Raw genomic sequence first — 14,044 nt, forward strand, 5'->3', positions numbered from 1 at the left:
TCCCTGTGTCCTGCTGGGATCTGTCCCTGTGACCCCACTGCTGGCAACAAGGGCTTGGGGACAGAGCCAGGGCTGGCGCCCAAGGCCACCAACACGCCCCTGTGGGGAAGGGGCAGGGCTCAAAACACCCAGACAGCCCTCCCCTTGGGGGCATGTGTGTCCCTGTCTCCCCCCCGCCACGGCAGGGCCAGCCCCGGGATGGTATTTAAGGCCCCAGGACAGGGCCTGTGGCCCCAGAGCCGTGGTGGCCGCCCCAGTGCAGCTCTTGCTGAGGTGAGTGGGGAGGATTTGGGGGGCTGGGGGTGGCCCCTTGGTGTCACTTTAGTGTCCCCATGGTGTGCTCTGGTGTCCCCTGGGTATCGCTCCAGTGTCCCCACCAGCGTCCGGGTGTCCCTAGACCTGCCATGACGGTGACATACACGTCCCGCGTGGCCACCACACGCTTCGGGGGCTTCTCGCGGCTGCTGCTGCTCTGGCGTGGGAGCATCTACAAACTGCTCTACCGGGAGCTGCTGCTCTTCCTCACCGCCTACCTGGTGCTCAGCCTGGCCTACCGGTGCCTATGGACGTGGGGGGATATGGGGGATGTGGGGAGGACATGGGGGGGATATGGGGATATGGGGACACAGGATGCAGGGGGAGATGGGGGGCACACAAATGGGGACATATGGGGGGACACAGGGTGGAGAGGGACACACGGGTGGGGGCTGCTGCTGATGCCCCCCCATGGCCCAGGTTCCTGCTGTCGGAGGCGCAGAAGAGGCTCTTTGAGAAGCTTGTGCTTTACTGTGACAAATCAGCCAACCTCATCCCCGTGTCCTTCGTGCTAGGTGAGACGCCAGTGCTCCCAGTACTACTCCCAGTACTGCTCCCTGCGGCCCCAGCACCCCCCCCCCCCAGTGCTCCCAGTGGCCCCAGCAGTGGTCCCAGTATCCCCATTGCCTCCTCCCAGTGGCCCTAGTTTCAGACAGTACCCCTTTCCAATGCCCCCAGTTTTCCCCAGTGCCCCCTCTCCCAGTGTCCCCAACACTGCCCCAGTGCCCCCAGTTTCACCCCTTTCCAATGCCCTCAGTGCCCCCAGTTTTCCCCAGTGGCCCCTCCCAGTGCTCCCAGCGTCCCCAACACCGCCCCAGTGCCCCCAGTTTTCCCTAGGGGCCCCTCTCAGTGCTCCCAGTGTCCCCAACACCGCCCCAGTGGCCCCAGTTTCACCCCTTTCCAATGCCCCCAGTTTTTCCCAGTGGCCCCTCCCAGTGCCCCCAACACTGCCCCAGTGGCCCCATTTTCACCCCTTTCCAAGCCTCCAGTGCCCCCAGTTTTCCCCAGTGGCCCCTCCCAGTGCTCCCAGCATCCCCAACACCGCCCCAGTGCCCCCAGTTTTCCCTAGGGGCCCCTCCCAGTGCTCCCAGTGTTCCCAACACCGCCCCAGTGGCCCCAGTTTCACCCCTTTCCAATGCCCCCAGTGCCCCCAGTTTTCCCCAGTGGCCCCTCCCAGTGCTCCCAAAACCGCCCCAGTGCCCCCAGTTTTCCCTAGTGGCCCCTCCCAGTGCTCCCAACACTGCCCCAGTGCCCCCAGTTTCACCCCTTTCCAATGACCCCAGCGCTCCCCGTGCCCCTCGCTGCCGCCGCAGGGTTCTACGTGGCGCTGGTGCTGGAGCGCTGGTGGGGGCAGTTCCGCGCCGTGCCCGCTCCCGACGGGCTGATGCTGGCGGTGGCCGGGAGCGTGCACGGCGCGGACGCGCGCGGGCGGCTGCTGCGCCGGACGCTGCTGCGCTACGGGAGCCTGGCGGCGCTGCTCGTGCTGCGCGCGGTCAGCTCCGCGGCGCGCAAGCGTTTCCCCACCGCCGACCACCTCGTGCAGGCGGGTGCGCGCTTGATGTCGTGGGTGGGTGGGTGGGGGGGACACGACACGCTATGGGGCAGCGGGATGGCATCGGGGGGATGGCACCGGGGACGATGTTATGGGGCAGAGCGAGGTGGGGTAGGGGGATGGCAGTGGGGATGGCACCCGGGGGGCAGGTACTGGGTGGGGGTTTCCACCATCTCTTTGTCCCTCCTTCTGGCTTCGTGTCCCTCCACGTCCCTTATGTCCAGGGGGAGAGCTGGGGACAGTGGGAACAGTGGGAACACTGGGGTGAGGTGCTGGGGACACTGGGAACAGTGGGAACACTGGGGTGAGGTGCTGGGGACACTGGGAACAGTGGGAACACTGGGGTGAGGTGCTGGGGACACTGGGGGGCAGTGGGATAGGGGTGTCCTCATGGCAGTGACATCACCGTGGGGGCAGTGATGTCATGGGGAGTGTGTGACATGAACACGTGGACGTCACCCAGCTGGCTTCCAAGCTTCCCCTGCCTCAATGTGGGGGCACTGTGATGTTGGCGGGCAGTAACGTCATGGGTACGGGGAGTGATGTCACGAGGCGGGGAGATTGACGTCCTGTTGCACAGGGTTCCTGACTCGGGGGGAGCGGCGGCGGCTCGAGGGGCTCCGCTCCCCCCACAACCAGTTCTGGGTCCCCTGCGTCTGGTTCACGGCTCTGGCAGCGCAGGCGCGGCGCGAGGGGCGGGTGCGCGATGACTGCGCCCTGAAGCTCCTCATGGAGGTATCCCCCGAGACCCCTCAGGGACCCTCCGAACCCCCCATCACCCCCAAACCCTCCTGTGTCGTCATGTCCGTCCCCCCCCTCAGGAGCTGAACCGCTTCCGGGGGCACTGCAGCCTCCTCTTCCACTACGACTGGATCAGCGTTCCACTGGTGTACACCCAGGTGGGCACTGGGAGCACTGGGAAGCAATGGGGACGTGGTGGGGGGGGAAGCTGGATGGGGACCTGGGTGTGAAAGGGCATGAAAGGACATGGGAAGACATAGACAGGGACTGGGGGACTTGGAGAAGACCCAAAAGGGTTGAGGGATGTGGAGAGGACCCAAAAGGGATGGACATGGACCAGGGGACATGAGGGTACTGCCAAGGGATGAGGGGACATGAAAGGATGTAGGGGGACATGTCAGGGGTGTAGGGGGACAAGAATGGTGGAAAACAGGGGTGACCTGGAGCGATACAGATGAAGATGGAAGGACATGGGGATACATTGACAGGGGTAGAGGGACACGGAAAACAGGCAGGGATGGAAGGATGTGGGGGGACACGGAGGGGACTGTCCCCTGCTGCAGGTGGTGACAATCGCCGTCTACACCTTCTTCGTGACGTGCCTCATCGGGCGGCAGTTCCTGGACCCGGCCCAGGGCTATGCAGGGCACGAGCTGGACCTCGGGGTCCCCGTCTTCACCCTCCTCCAGTTCTTCTTCTACGTGGGGTGGCTCAAGGTGGGGCTGGGGGGGAGGTGACAACGGTGGCCTCAGGGGACACAATGGCGGCCTCAGGGGACACAGTGGCCTTGTTGCAGGTGGCTGAGCAGCTCATCAACCCCTTTGGGGAGGACGACGATGACTTTGAGACCAACACACTGATTGACCGCAACTTCCAGGTATCCCCATCCCACTCCCACTGGGAACTGGGTGTCCAGGACAGGGGCCCAGTGTCAGGAGGGGACCCGAGTCCGTGCCGCAGGTCTCCATGCTGGCAGTGGATGAGCTGTACGGGGAGGTGCCGGCGCTGGAGCGAGACCGGTACTGGGACGCCGCCAGCCCGCGGGTGCCGTACACGGCCGCAGCCGCGCCGCTGCGCCAGCCACCGTTCCGCGGCTCCGCCTGTGACATCACGTATGTGGGGACGGGACCCCCCAACCCTGCCCCCCTCCAACCCTCCTCAGTGAGGGGCTCTGGGGTACCCCCACACCTCTGGAGTTCCTTCAGCCACCCCAAAACTCCCCAGTGTCCCCCAACCCTGCCGAGACCTCCCAGCTCCCACCAGGGATCCCAGGATGCTCCCAGGGACCCTTGAAAGCCATTCCTGGGGAATGGGGGTGTCCTTGATGGGGGGTGCCAGGGGTGACTCTGGGGTGGTTTTGGGGTGACCTTGATGTCCTGCAGATTGGCCAAGGAGGAGATGCAGTTCCTGCCACTGGAGGATATTGGGGAGACCCCCGAGTCCCAGCTGGGGAATGGGGACAGCCCAAGGGGAGACAAAGCCACCCTGACGGACATGCCAGGGGCGGACAGTGCCCCCCACGAGCACTGGCTCCTGCACCCCAGTGCTGACGACATGGTTTGAAGTGGGGGGGATACCCAGAACACACCCTTCCAGCATAGCTCAGCCCTATACGAGCCCCCCAAGAATGTCTGCCGGGAATGAATCTCCACCTCTATGTCCTGTGGCTTTATTGAAACGGGTTTGGGGCACAACAGGACCCCTCCTCCGGCCCCATAAAAAAGGGGTACAAAACAGGAAATGCTAAAAGCCCCTCACATAGAGGGGTGCAGGATCTGTGCCTCTCCCAAGCCTGTAATGTCTAAAATGGGACCAGCCCAGAGCAAAGAGGAAGCCCCAAAGTCAGCAGCTGGGGACACCCAAAGCCCCATCAGTGGTTGGGGGGTGGCTGTGGGTGGTCCAAAAAACCCACAAGAGCCATAGGGAACCCCAGCATCACAGCCCAAACCTCCCAGTTCCAGTCACCCCACCAACAGCCCCCATTTACAGCCCCCCCCCAAATACCAACCCCTTCCTGGGGTATCTTCATCTCCCCCATGGTATCTGTGTCCTCCAAGGGGTCCCCATGCCCCCCATAGGGTATGTGAGCCCCCTTGAAGCCTTTACCCCTTGGCCAGGATGGGGGTCCCCATGGTTGGGAACGTGGGATGGGGCTTGGGGCCAAGAAGGTGGTGGTTGGGACTGGGTCCCCCGCCCCCGAAGCCGGAGTCACCATCTTCCTCCCTCCCATTCCAATGGAATTATTTATTGTGTGTTGCTGTATACCCTGGGAATTGCCAAGAGGGGACCTGGGTGCCCCCACCCCCCAGCAACCCACTGGCACCAAAACGCTTCAAATTTCCCCAAACACTGTGACAATGGGGAGGGGGGAAACACGGCAGGGATGGACAGACACAAAAAGCGACCCCCAACCATCCATCTCATTGGGAATGCCAGGGGGATCCATCCCGTTGGGGATGCTGGGGCTAGCAGGGATGGATGTTCCTGGTTATGGCTGTGTGAGCTGGATGCCATAGACCTCAGCTTGGCCGCGGTGCTGCCGGTGCAGGCAGGCGGCTTCCAACGAGCCCTCGGCGTCCCGCACGTTGTATTCCCCCTTCTTGCATGCCGTTGATTTGAGGTAATAACCCCCGGCAGCCGCCAAACCCACCACGGTAACGGCGCCCACCGAGCCCAGCGATGCCACCAGCACCAACCGGCTCTCTAACAGGAGGGCAAAGTGTGGGTGGCAGCTCAGTGGCAGTGTCACCCCCGTGTTTCCCTGTAGCCCCCAGCTCACCGTCCACCTGCACCAGGACGCTGCCGGTCTGCCAGCCGTGCCGGTTGCTTGCGGTGCAGGTATAAAGCCCCCTGTTAGCGGCGGCGGCCCCGGCGACAGCGACGCTGCGGTTACCAGCGCCAAAGCGGAGGTTGGGAGCGGGTGGCAGCACCCAGCCATAGGTGGGGGGGGGCAGCCCCTCGGCACGACATTCCACGCTGAAGCTGGTGCCGCGGGAGACGGTGGCCGAGGGCAGGACACGCAGGGTGACAGTGCCTGGGCTGTCTGCACCGGGGGGGGGCACGGGCCCTCACCCAAAGCACAGCCCCGTAGGCAAAAAACACCCCAAAAAAAGCCACTTTTTTGCACCCCCCCCCCTCCTAACACCTGAGTCCCCCCATTGACACCCGGGTCCCTCCCTGGACCCCCAGGTCCCTCCCTGACACCCCTTGGGTCACCCCATGCTCGACTCACACTCGACAGCGATGGTGACGTTGCGCAGGGCTGAGCCGCGGCTGTTGGTGGCCTGGCACTGGTAGGTGCCAGCGTGGGCGCGGGTGACATTGGTGCTCATTGCCATGAGGTGGTGGCCATCCCCAAGCTTGGCACAGGCGACGTGGGGCTGGGGGTTGCCAGTGGCTGCACAGACCAGCTCCGCTGGCCTCCCCTCAACCCAGAGCCTCTGTGCTGGGCACCCGGGCTCTGCCATGCTTGGCTCATCTGCAGGGACATGGTGGCCAAGGGGATGGGTGCTGAGTGATGATGAGTGCTGGGGCTGGGTATTGGATGATGGGACTGGGTGATGATGGGTGCAGGGACTGGGTTGTGATGAGTGCTGGAGTTTTGTGATGGTTCATGGGTGCAGGAATAATGACATTTCCAGCATAGCCACGTCCCCAGCCTGGCTTCAGCATCCCCATCCCTGGCACCACTGGCTCCTGTCCCCTCTGGCACTCACACTCCACTGTCACCACCACGCTGCGCACTGCAGTGCCGTGCTTGTTGGTGGCCCGGCAGACGTAGCGCCCGGCATCGGCGCGGTGAACCACCCGGTGCATTCCCGACCTGCCCATGGTGCCACCGTCGCGGGCGCAGCGGGTGCTGGGTGGCGGGTCCCCATCGGCGCGACACGACAGCTCCCGCCGCTCGCCCTCCACCCAGATCCGGTGCATGGGGCAGCCCCTCTCCGTCAGCATGGGCTCATCTTGGGGAGGGGGCAAACAGGGCTCATGGTTAGCACTGGTGCTGCTGGTGCCACCGCGGCGCAGGGTGCCGGTGCCACTCACACTCCACGCGGACAGTAACAAGCCGGCTCTGTGTCCCCAAGCTGTTGGTGGCATTGCAGAGGTAGGTGCCGGCTCGGGAGCGGGTGACCAGCTCTGGGACCCTGGTGCTGACAGTGACGCCATCTCGGCCACACACTACAGTGGGCACAGGGTTGCCAGTGGCATGGCAGGAAAGAGCTTCCCATGTCCCCCGCAGCCACGTCCGGTTCCCAGGACAGTCACTCGCTGTCAGCTCTGGCATATCTGGAAAAGATGGGATATGGCAGTGGGAGAGGCTGGAAACTGAGCCTGGCTCAAACACTGTTAAACTGAGTTAATTTCAACCAGGGGACGGACACACTGACTCAGGTCAAGACAATCAGGAACGCAGGGAGCAGCCATGGGCAGAGCAGCACTCACAGAGCACAGAGAGCTGGGTGTCCACGTCCTTTGTCACTGTGGTGGCATTGATGTCCAGTCTGGCCTGGCACCTGAATCGCCGCCCGTTGTCTTCACGGCTGGCCACCAGCGGCAGCTCCAGCTGGGAATGTGGCCCCTCGGCCAGGATCTTGCTGTCAGCATCATGGAGCTGTAGCCACAGTGCTGGGGGCTCGGCAGCACTAATGTGGCACCTCACCAGCACCTTGCTGCCTGCTGGAGCTGGCGCTGGGCTCAGCTCCAGGATGGGTGCTGGGAAGCCTGTGGGAAAGGTGCTGGTGATCCAATGGGATTTTGGGATGGGCTCCTATTACCCCCTCACCCGGTGCCTTACGGTAGACTTGGAGCTGCCTCTGTGCAGTACGCGCAGCTGTGGCCACCGCGGTGGTGCAGGTCAGCTCCTGTGGTCCCACGGTGCTGGGTGACAGCATGGTGACACTGGTCAGCACGTCCCCAGCCACTCTCGTGGTGAAGTTCAGGCTCTGCCCGGCCAGTGTGAGGGTGAAGCGGACGTCGCCAGCAGGGAAGGCACCGGTGAGCTGGCAGGTGGCGGTGCTGGTGGTGCCGAGCTCCAGGTGGGCCGGAGCCAGGAGCTGCGGTGGCTCTGGGAGAGCTGCAGGGATGTGGCATCACCGGGATCATGGATCCCAATGGCCGGACACTCACCGGGTGCCGGTGAGGACATGGAGTTGCCAGAAGGGATTCCGGCATGGCCATGGCCAGTGAGTGAAGGTAGGGAGAGATTGAGGAATGGGAAAGGGATTAGAGTTCTGGAGCTCAGATGGGCAGTCCCAGAGAGACTGGGATGGGACTGGACGGGATCAGATGGGGATGGGAATGGGGACTGGAATGGGAATTGGACTAGGATAGAATTGGGGAGGGGACGGGAAAAATATTTGAATGGGATTGGGGAGGGGATGGGAAGAAGACTGGGATGGGGATGGGAAGGGGATGGAGACTGGGGTGGGGATTGGGATGGCACAAAGACAGGGACTGGGGACAGGAATAGGATTGGGATGGGATTAGGATGGAAATGGAGATGAGACTAGGATGGGAGCAGGAACGAGGATAGGGACATGATAGGGAAGAATACTGAGATATGGATGGTAACAGGGACATGGAAATGGGATTGGGATGGAGATCAGATGAGGACTGGGATGAGACAGGATGGGGACAGGGCCATGGTGGTGCTGAGCTGCTCCAACCCTTTCCCCTGGCTGGGTCCACGGGCACCAGCACCAGCACTCACCGAACACTGAGAGCCTGATGGGAATGGCGGCGCGGGCGAAGAGGGGCCCATGTGGCCGCAGAGACAGCTCAGCATGGCAGGTGACATCCTGCCCGTGGTCCCCGGGCCCGGCGCTTAGCACATGGGTGACAGACACGCTGGTGCTGCCATTCACAGCACCAAAACTCGCTGTCCTCAGCGTTTCAGCCCCTCGGCGCAATGTCACTGTCAAGTTGCCCACTGGAGCCACCTCTAGCACATGGCACGTAAGGTTCCTGCTCTCACCCACCGCCAAAGCTGGCACTGGCTCCAGCACCACCCGCTCCGGTAGCCCTGGGATGTGGTGACACCAAACTATCAACCACAGCCCCTCCTATAAGCACCACCCTCTTTCCCCCCCATCCCGGTACTCACGGTACACAAGGACCCCGGCGCTGGCATTGGCTTGGGTGTCACCACAGTGCCCGTAGCACGTGGCGGTGCTGGGGTTCCACTGGGACACGTTGAGGAGCCAGAAGCTTTGCCAACGGCGCCCACCGGCCCCCAGAGCCACAGGTAAGGGGGTGTCCAGCCCCAACGTGGCGTTGCCCCCCGGGCAAGTGCTGCGGCTGCAGTTGATGGCCACCGAGCCCCCAAAGGGCACCACGGCCACCCTTGGCCAGGCCCCCACCGTGAACGTGCTGCAGGCTACCCCTGCAAGAGCCCCCACCAGGGGACACCCCCTGACGGCTCAGCCCTGGCACCCCGTGGCTGAGGACTCCGCTTGTGAGCACCTCCTCCCCAAAACAGGGTCTCCTGGGGGTCCATCCCCCAACATTAAGGGTCCCTGGAGGCCCCACAAAAACAGGCACCCAGTGTCTGGGGTCCTAAGGGTCCCTCCTGTGTCCCCCGTGATACAGGTATCTGCATGCACATGATACATGTGCCTACACGCACATGCTACTAAGGGGTCCTTGGTCCCCCTTCTGCCCAGGAATAGGGTCTCCTGGGGTCCACCCCTCAGTGTTAAGGGTCCCTGGCATTGGGTATTCCCCCTTCCCAGTCCCCATCATGATGGGTCCCAGCATTTGGGTTTTTTGGGGGTTCACGCCCCTTCCTCAAAATTAGGTGGTCCTGGGCCTGGGTCCCCAGTTGTGTGTGTGTCCCCCTCCAAGGGCCCTCGGCGTTCCCCTCCCCCCCCAAGAGTCCCTGGAGTTTGGGGTCCCCCGGGTCCATCCCACTTCCCCCCACAGGGTTCCTCCTACCTGCAAGTGCCAGGATGAGGGGGGGCAGCAGCAGCAGCACGGCCGTGCCGGAGGGGCCCATCGGGTGCTAGCTGGTGGGGGTGGTGCAGCGAGGCGGAGGAAGAGGAGGAGAAGGAGGAGGAGGAGGAGGGAGGGGGCGGAGGAGGAGGAGGAGGAGGGAGGGGGAAGAGAAAGATGGAGATGGAGAGGAGGAGGAGGGGAAGAAAGAGGTGGAGGTGGAGGAAAAGGAAGAGGAGAAGGGGGAGGAAGAGGTGGAGGGGGCTTAAGAGGAAGATGGAGATCAAGAGGAGGATGGGATGCGGAAAAAGAGAGGGAGGATGAAGGCAGCGTCTCCGCGACCACGCAGGGAGGTGCTGGAGATGCTCCTCCTCCCGCCTCCGGCCGAGCACCACCCGCCCTCTCCGGTGCTTGGTCCTCATCCCGCTTCGTGTGTTGTGTGTGTTGGCACATGGACATGTATTGTGTGTGCATGCATCATAGAAACATGCCCGTGTATCACATATATACAGGTCTATATACCACATGCATGCTAGCATGCATCATGTGTGCATGTGGGTACATGGATCATGTGCATGCAGGTGTGTATTGCATGTGCATGTGCGTACATGTATCATGTGCATGTAGCCAGATAAGACATTTGCATGCAAGTACATGTCTCATGCACACAGCCATGCATTGTGTGTGCCCCTACACACACTCACACACCTTGAGCACTGTCACCACTGCCACCACAGTGGCTGTCCCCTTGTCCCTGTCCCATGCTCCAGCCCTTTCTGGGCCTATGCTGCCACCTGGCGTATTGTGCCATGTCGTGCTGTGTCATTCCACGTCATGCCATGTTGTGCCGTGTCATATACCATGTTGTTCCATGTTGTTCTGTGTTGTGGCAGTGCCAGGGAGCTCCAGGTGCTGCCACACTCATGCTCACGCCATTGCCTGCCACTTGGCATCAGGCCCAGGGAATGGGGGGACACCACATGTGCGTCCCCCCTGTCACCCTAATCCCAGCTCCATCCCACCATTCCCAGCTCCCCCCAACCCCAGCTCCTGCCTGTACGCCCATCCCCTACCTGGGCAAGGTGGGGGAGCAAGAGGCTGTAGCAGCAGGAGGTGAGAAGGGAGACATTGGCTGCAACACACTGGGTATTGAGGGACAAGCCCCTCACCCACTCCTGGCTGCAGCTGGACTGAGCTGAATTAAAGCCACTCAGCCCCAGTGAATATCATCTACCTGGGACAATGCCCTGCCCACAGTCCCCGATGCAGCCTGGTTGGGTAAGCAAGGAGCCCACATAGGTGTCCAGCTCCTGTGAGCCATCCTGGCCTTGTGTCTTACCAGCTCAGCCCAGAAGATGAGTGACTGCAGCAAGAGCCCAGCTGCTTTTTCCCTGCGCTTTTTGCCTGATCTCTTCCCACGTGGCCCAGGGGCACCATCCTGCACACCCTCTCCCTGTGCCTGCCCCAGGCTTGGAGGTGTTCAAGTGAACAGGGCAGATAGAACAGCCTGTCTCCCACCTCCAACACCAACTGCCAGTGAGAGCGAAGGGGATGTGCAGTGTCGCCTCTTGATCCTGTACCGTGCCTGGCATGGCCATGTTTGCCCCAAGGGCTGTTGATGGCTGCCGGTGAGCCCGAGCCACCAGCGAGGATGTGCTCTTCTCTGTGGGCATCCCATGCCCGCCTGCTGGGCTCTGTTGAAGGAAGGAGGCAAGGAAGGACAGCAGGAAGAAGAGGGATGAGCCAGGGTGGTGTTGGTGGGGATCAGAGGGAGCCAGGGGCAGCTAGGAGGGGGTACGGTCCCTGCCACCTTTTCGCCATCTTACCTGTCTCGGGGATGTTTCTCTGCGGAAGGAGCATTTCGTCAAACTCCTTGACCAGCTGCACAACTCGCTGCGGATTGACCTGTCCACGTACCGGGTAAAGTGCCTGCCAATCCTCAGTTTTGGCTGTTTTCTTCCCCTCTACCCACCCTGTTGAGAGTTCTGTCTTTTCTTCCTCTTTGGCAGAACAATTTCCCTGCCAGCAGCCCCGAACGGCTGCAGGATCTTAAGTCCACAGTGGATTTACTGACCAGCATCACCTTCTTTCGGATGAAGGTATTGCTGGGGCCCTACTCACCCCATCCCCTAAGGGGGGAGCTGACCCCCACTGGCCCCAGTTCTTTGCAAGGCTGGGGTCCTGTGGTAGCTCCTTGGTGGCTGGCTGGGGCTGTGGGTCTGCCTCCAGCACCGCTCCCCCATCCCACACCTGGGTCCAGGAGCTGCAGAGACCCCCACAAGCCAGCCGCACAGCGAAGGACTGCGTGAAAGCCTGCCTCAACTCCACCTACGAGTACATCTTCAACAACTGCCACGAGCTGTACAGCCGCGAGTACCAGACGGACCCGGTGTGTGAGGCAGGGGGAGCTGGGATGCACTGGAATGCTGCGGGGGAATCTCATTTCCCCCACTGACCTCCCTGTTCCCTGGCCTTTTCCTTTGCGATGCTCCTGCTCCCTCTCCAGAGTGCTCAGTCCCATATAGAATGAGGGAAGTTAAACCACGACACATGGCAAGGGGACAGAGAAGGTAAATAGCTGTGGGCTCCATACGTGTCAGTGCCACGTGGCCACACTTGTGGCCCTGCACCCACCTGCTGTGGAGGCCCAGGCTTGTCCGTGCTTCCTCTGTCGTGCTGTCTGGATGTGCCATTGCCTGCGTGGCCGGTGGAGGTGTGCTGTGTTGCCTGGGACGTGCTGCCTGTGTGCAGGATGGGCTCAGTAACCTGTGTCTGTGTCGCCTGGGGTTGTCATGTTGTGTTGAGCCCCTGTGGGTGGGTATGTGGGGTGTTACCCATCCCCAGGCAGCCCTGCATTGCTCAGCACCCCTCCTAGTGCCTGTCTAGAACAGCATGAGGCATCCCAGCCATAAACCTGTCCCACCCCTGGAGGCACAGGAAGAGGTCAGCCCCGGAATGCTGGGGATGCGCAGGGCACACTGGAGGCCATGGGGCTGCTGAGGTCCCCTGGACCTCTGAGCCCGCTCCCTCCTGCTGCTGGCGGGCGGCTCAGGAAGGCTCACTGAGCCCCAAAACTTGCTGAAAGGGCTTTCTCCAGCCACATGGGCTCTCCCTCTGTCTGGGTGCTCCCCACTGCTGGGCTGGGGGCCCAGCACAGCCCTGAGGGCTGCATGCTCCCAAAACCTACATCTCAGGAAGAGCCACGCTGGCATCTGTCTGGGCAATGCCTCGTCCTCTCATAGGTGATGCTGGGTCCTGCCCCCGTTTGTTGAGAGTGCTGTGTGAGCTGCTCACCTCCACCAGGAATGCCCCAAATGCTTCTCCTATTTTCCACTGAGCCTGAAGCATTTCCCTGGAGCAAGACAAAGCACAGCAGCACCCTGAGCAGGTTCTGTCCTCTGCCCCACAATCCCCAGCCAGCAGAATGCCGCAGCTGCTCACCATTACACACATCCTGCAGCTTCTCACCAGCATTGCTGTTGCTCCTCGCTTTCCCACTGAAAAGTCCGATTACGTGCAACCCCTCCGGCATCTGCTTGTGGCCATCCTGCAGCACAGTGCACACAGCACGAATGTCCAACCTGTGCTCCCACAGCTGAAGAGCCAGCACAGAAAGCTGCGGCTGCTGGGCCTCTTCTGCACACTGTGAGCTCTGTAACAGTGCCACTCTTTACACTCCTTGCTTTCCCACCTCAAAGTCCAAGTGTGTGGAACCTCGCTGGAGTAAGGCAGTAATGACTGGAGGATCATTCCTTGCCTCCCCCTTACTTTCCTTTTAAAGAGGAGTAAGGATTTAACAAAACTAACATAGCTGAACTGCAGGTGGTTTAGAAATGAGAGAAACAACACCATCCATTTGAGTCCAAAATCAGTTCCATGAAAGACAGACTTCTTTTCCTAGCTGAATTACTGAGGAGCTCTACGTAACTCAGGTGCCTTAAGTACTGGTTTGAGACTCTCTGCTCTACTGCTGTGGAGTACTTGAGTACCAAAGGGTACTTGCCACACTACCGCAAACACATGGGTAGCTGCACATACTCTTTAAGCAGTCATCACTTAGAGAGTTAGAGATTTTATGTGCATACAAGACCTTCATCCCTGACAAATTATTGTGACAGCGTATGCATGGGACAACTTCTTTTATGGTGAAATCAGAATAATTCAAAGCTTTGCTGTAGCTCAGTAAAATCATGCATATTACACACTGCTTGAGGAATAAAGAAAGTATTCCATCACCTCCTGATAAATACAGACCTTGCAAGGACTGTTAAAACTAGGTTTGCAGAACTGCTTCAAGTAACTCCCCACCGCGACTCCCCCCTTCCGCTGCTGGACTGCCTCAGACCCCCTTGGTGCCCTGGTTCCTCGGTTCTCCTCCGTGTGGAGCCGAGCTGTGCCGAGCCGTGTAGGGGGGTTGGAACTGGATGATCTTAAGGTCCTTTCCAACCCTAACTATTCTGTGATTCTATGGTTCTAATAGAGAGTAATGGGGGCAATGGTGGGGGA

At 61.1% G+C, this 14,044-nt stretch overlaps 2 protein-coding genes across 8 annotated transcripts; one reads left to right on the forward strand and one right to left on the reverse strand.

Annotated features, from left to right (window-relative positions):
- Positions 1 to 10: 10 nt before the first annotated feature.
- BEST2 (bestrophin 2) lies at positions 11 to 4,259 on the forward strand. 4 transcript variants are annotated; one of them, XM_065664455.1, is made up of 10 exons: positions 12 to 273; positions 369 to 556; positions 736 to 830; positions 1,599 to 1,862; positions 2,448 to 2,602; positions 2,689 to 2,766; positions 3,226 to 3,324; positions 3,405 to 3,485; positions 3,569 to 3,720; positions 3,991 to 4,259. In XM_065664455.1, exons 1-10 carry the CDS (start codon positions 199 to 201, stop codon positions 4,169 to 4,171), a joined length of 1,368 nt encoding a protein of 455 aa, XP_065520527.1. In that variant the 5' UTR covers positions 12 to 198; the 3' UTR covers positions 4,172 to 4,259. The 4 variants fall into 4 exon arrangements, with proteins under 4 accessions (XP_065520528.1, XP_065520527.1, XP_065520525.1 ...); XM_065664453.1 differs by having other exon boundaries at positions 14 to 273; positions 3,172 to 3,324; XM_065664454.1 differs by having other exon boundaries at positions 15 to 273; positions 1,629 to 1,862; positions 3,172 to 3,324.
- Positions 4,260 to 4,832: 573 nt separating this feature from the next.
- Positions 4,833 to 9,891, reverse strand: ICAM5 (intercellular adhesion molecule 5). Of its 4 annotated transcripts, XM_065664450.1 has the most exons (10): positions 9,542 to 9,891; positions 8,712 to 8,990; positions 8,319 to 8,630; positions 7,404 to 7,682; positions 7,052 to 7,330; positions 6,653 to 6,895; positions 6,325 to 6,570; positions 5,841 to 6,086; positions 5,388 to 5,651; positions 4,833 to 5,311 (listed from the first exon to the last, which is right to left on the reverse strand). In XM_065664450.1, exons 1-10 carry the CDS (start codon positions 9,600 to 9,602, stop codon positions 5,097 to 5,099), a joined length of 2,424 nt encoding a protein of 807 aa, XP_065520522.1. In that variant the 5' UTR covers positions 9,603 to 9,891; the 3' UTR covers positions 4,833 to 5,096. The 4 variants fall into 4 exon arrangements, with proteins under 4 accessions (XP_065520522.1, XP_065520521.1, XP_065520523.1 ...); XM_065664449.1 differs by having other exon boundaries at positions 4,833 to 5,651; XM_065664452.1 differs by lacking the exon at positions 5,388 to 5,651 and having other exon boundaries at positions 5,222 to 5,311.
- Between the last annotated feature and the right edge of the window lie 4,153 nt (positions 9,892 to 14,044).

This window comes from Lathamus discolor, unplaced genomic scaffold (assembly GCF_037157495.1).
Source record: "Lathamus discolor isolate bLatDis1 unplaced genomic scaffold, bLatDis1.hap1 Scaffold_197, whole genome shotgun sequence".
Taxonomy (NCBI): Eukaryota; Metazoa; Chordata; class Aves; order Psittaciformes; family Psittacidae; genus Lathamus; species Lathamus discolor.

Bases quoted from the DNA above. Each gene is read 5' to 3' on its own strand.
- BEST2 (XM_065664453.1), top strand. From the start codon at position 199: ATGGTATTTAAGGCCCCAGGACAGGGCCTGTGGCCCCAGAGCCGTGGT. The intron at 1,863-2,447 runs GTGCGCGCTTGA...CCTGTTGCACAG, and splicing joins CGACCACCTCGTGCAGGCGG to GGTTCCTGACTCGGGGGGAG. The intron at 2,767-3,171 runs GTGGGCACTGGG...CCCCTGCTGCAG, and splicing joins TTCCACTGGTGTACACCCAG to GTGGTGACAATCGCCGTCTA.
- ICAM5 (XM_065664449.1), bottom strand. From the start codon at position 9,602: ATGGGCCCCTCCGGCACGGCCGTGCTGCTGCTGCTGCCCCCCCTCATC. The intron at 8,991-9,541 runs GTAGGAGGAACC...GGGCTCTTGCAG, and splicing joins CCTCATCCTGGCACTTGCAG to GGGTAGCCTGCAGCACGTTC. The intron at 7,331-7,403 runs GTAAGGCACCGG...CCTTTCCCACAG, and splicing joins GAGGCAGCTCCAAGTCTACC to GCTTCCCAGCACCCATCCTG.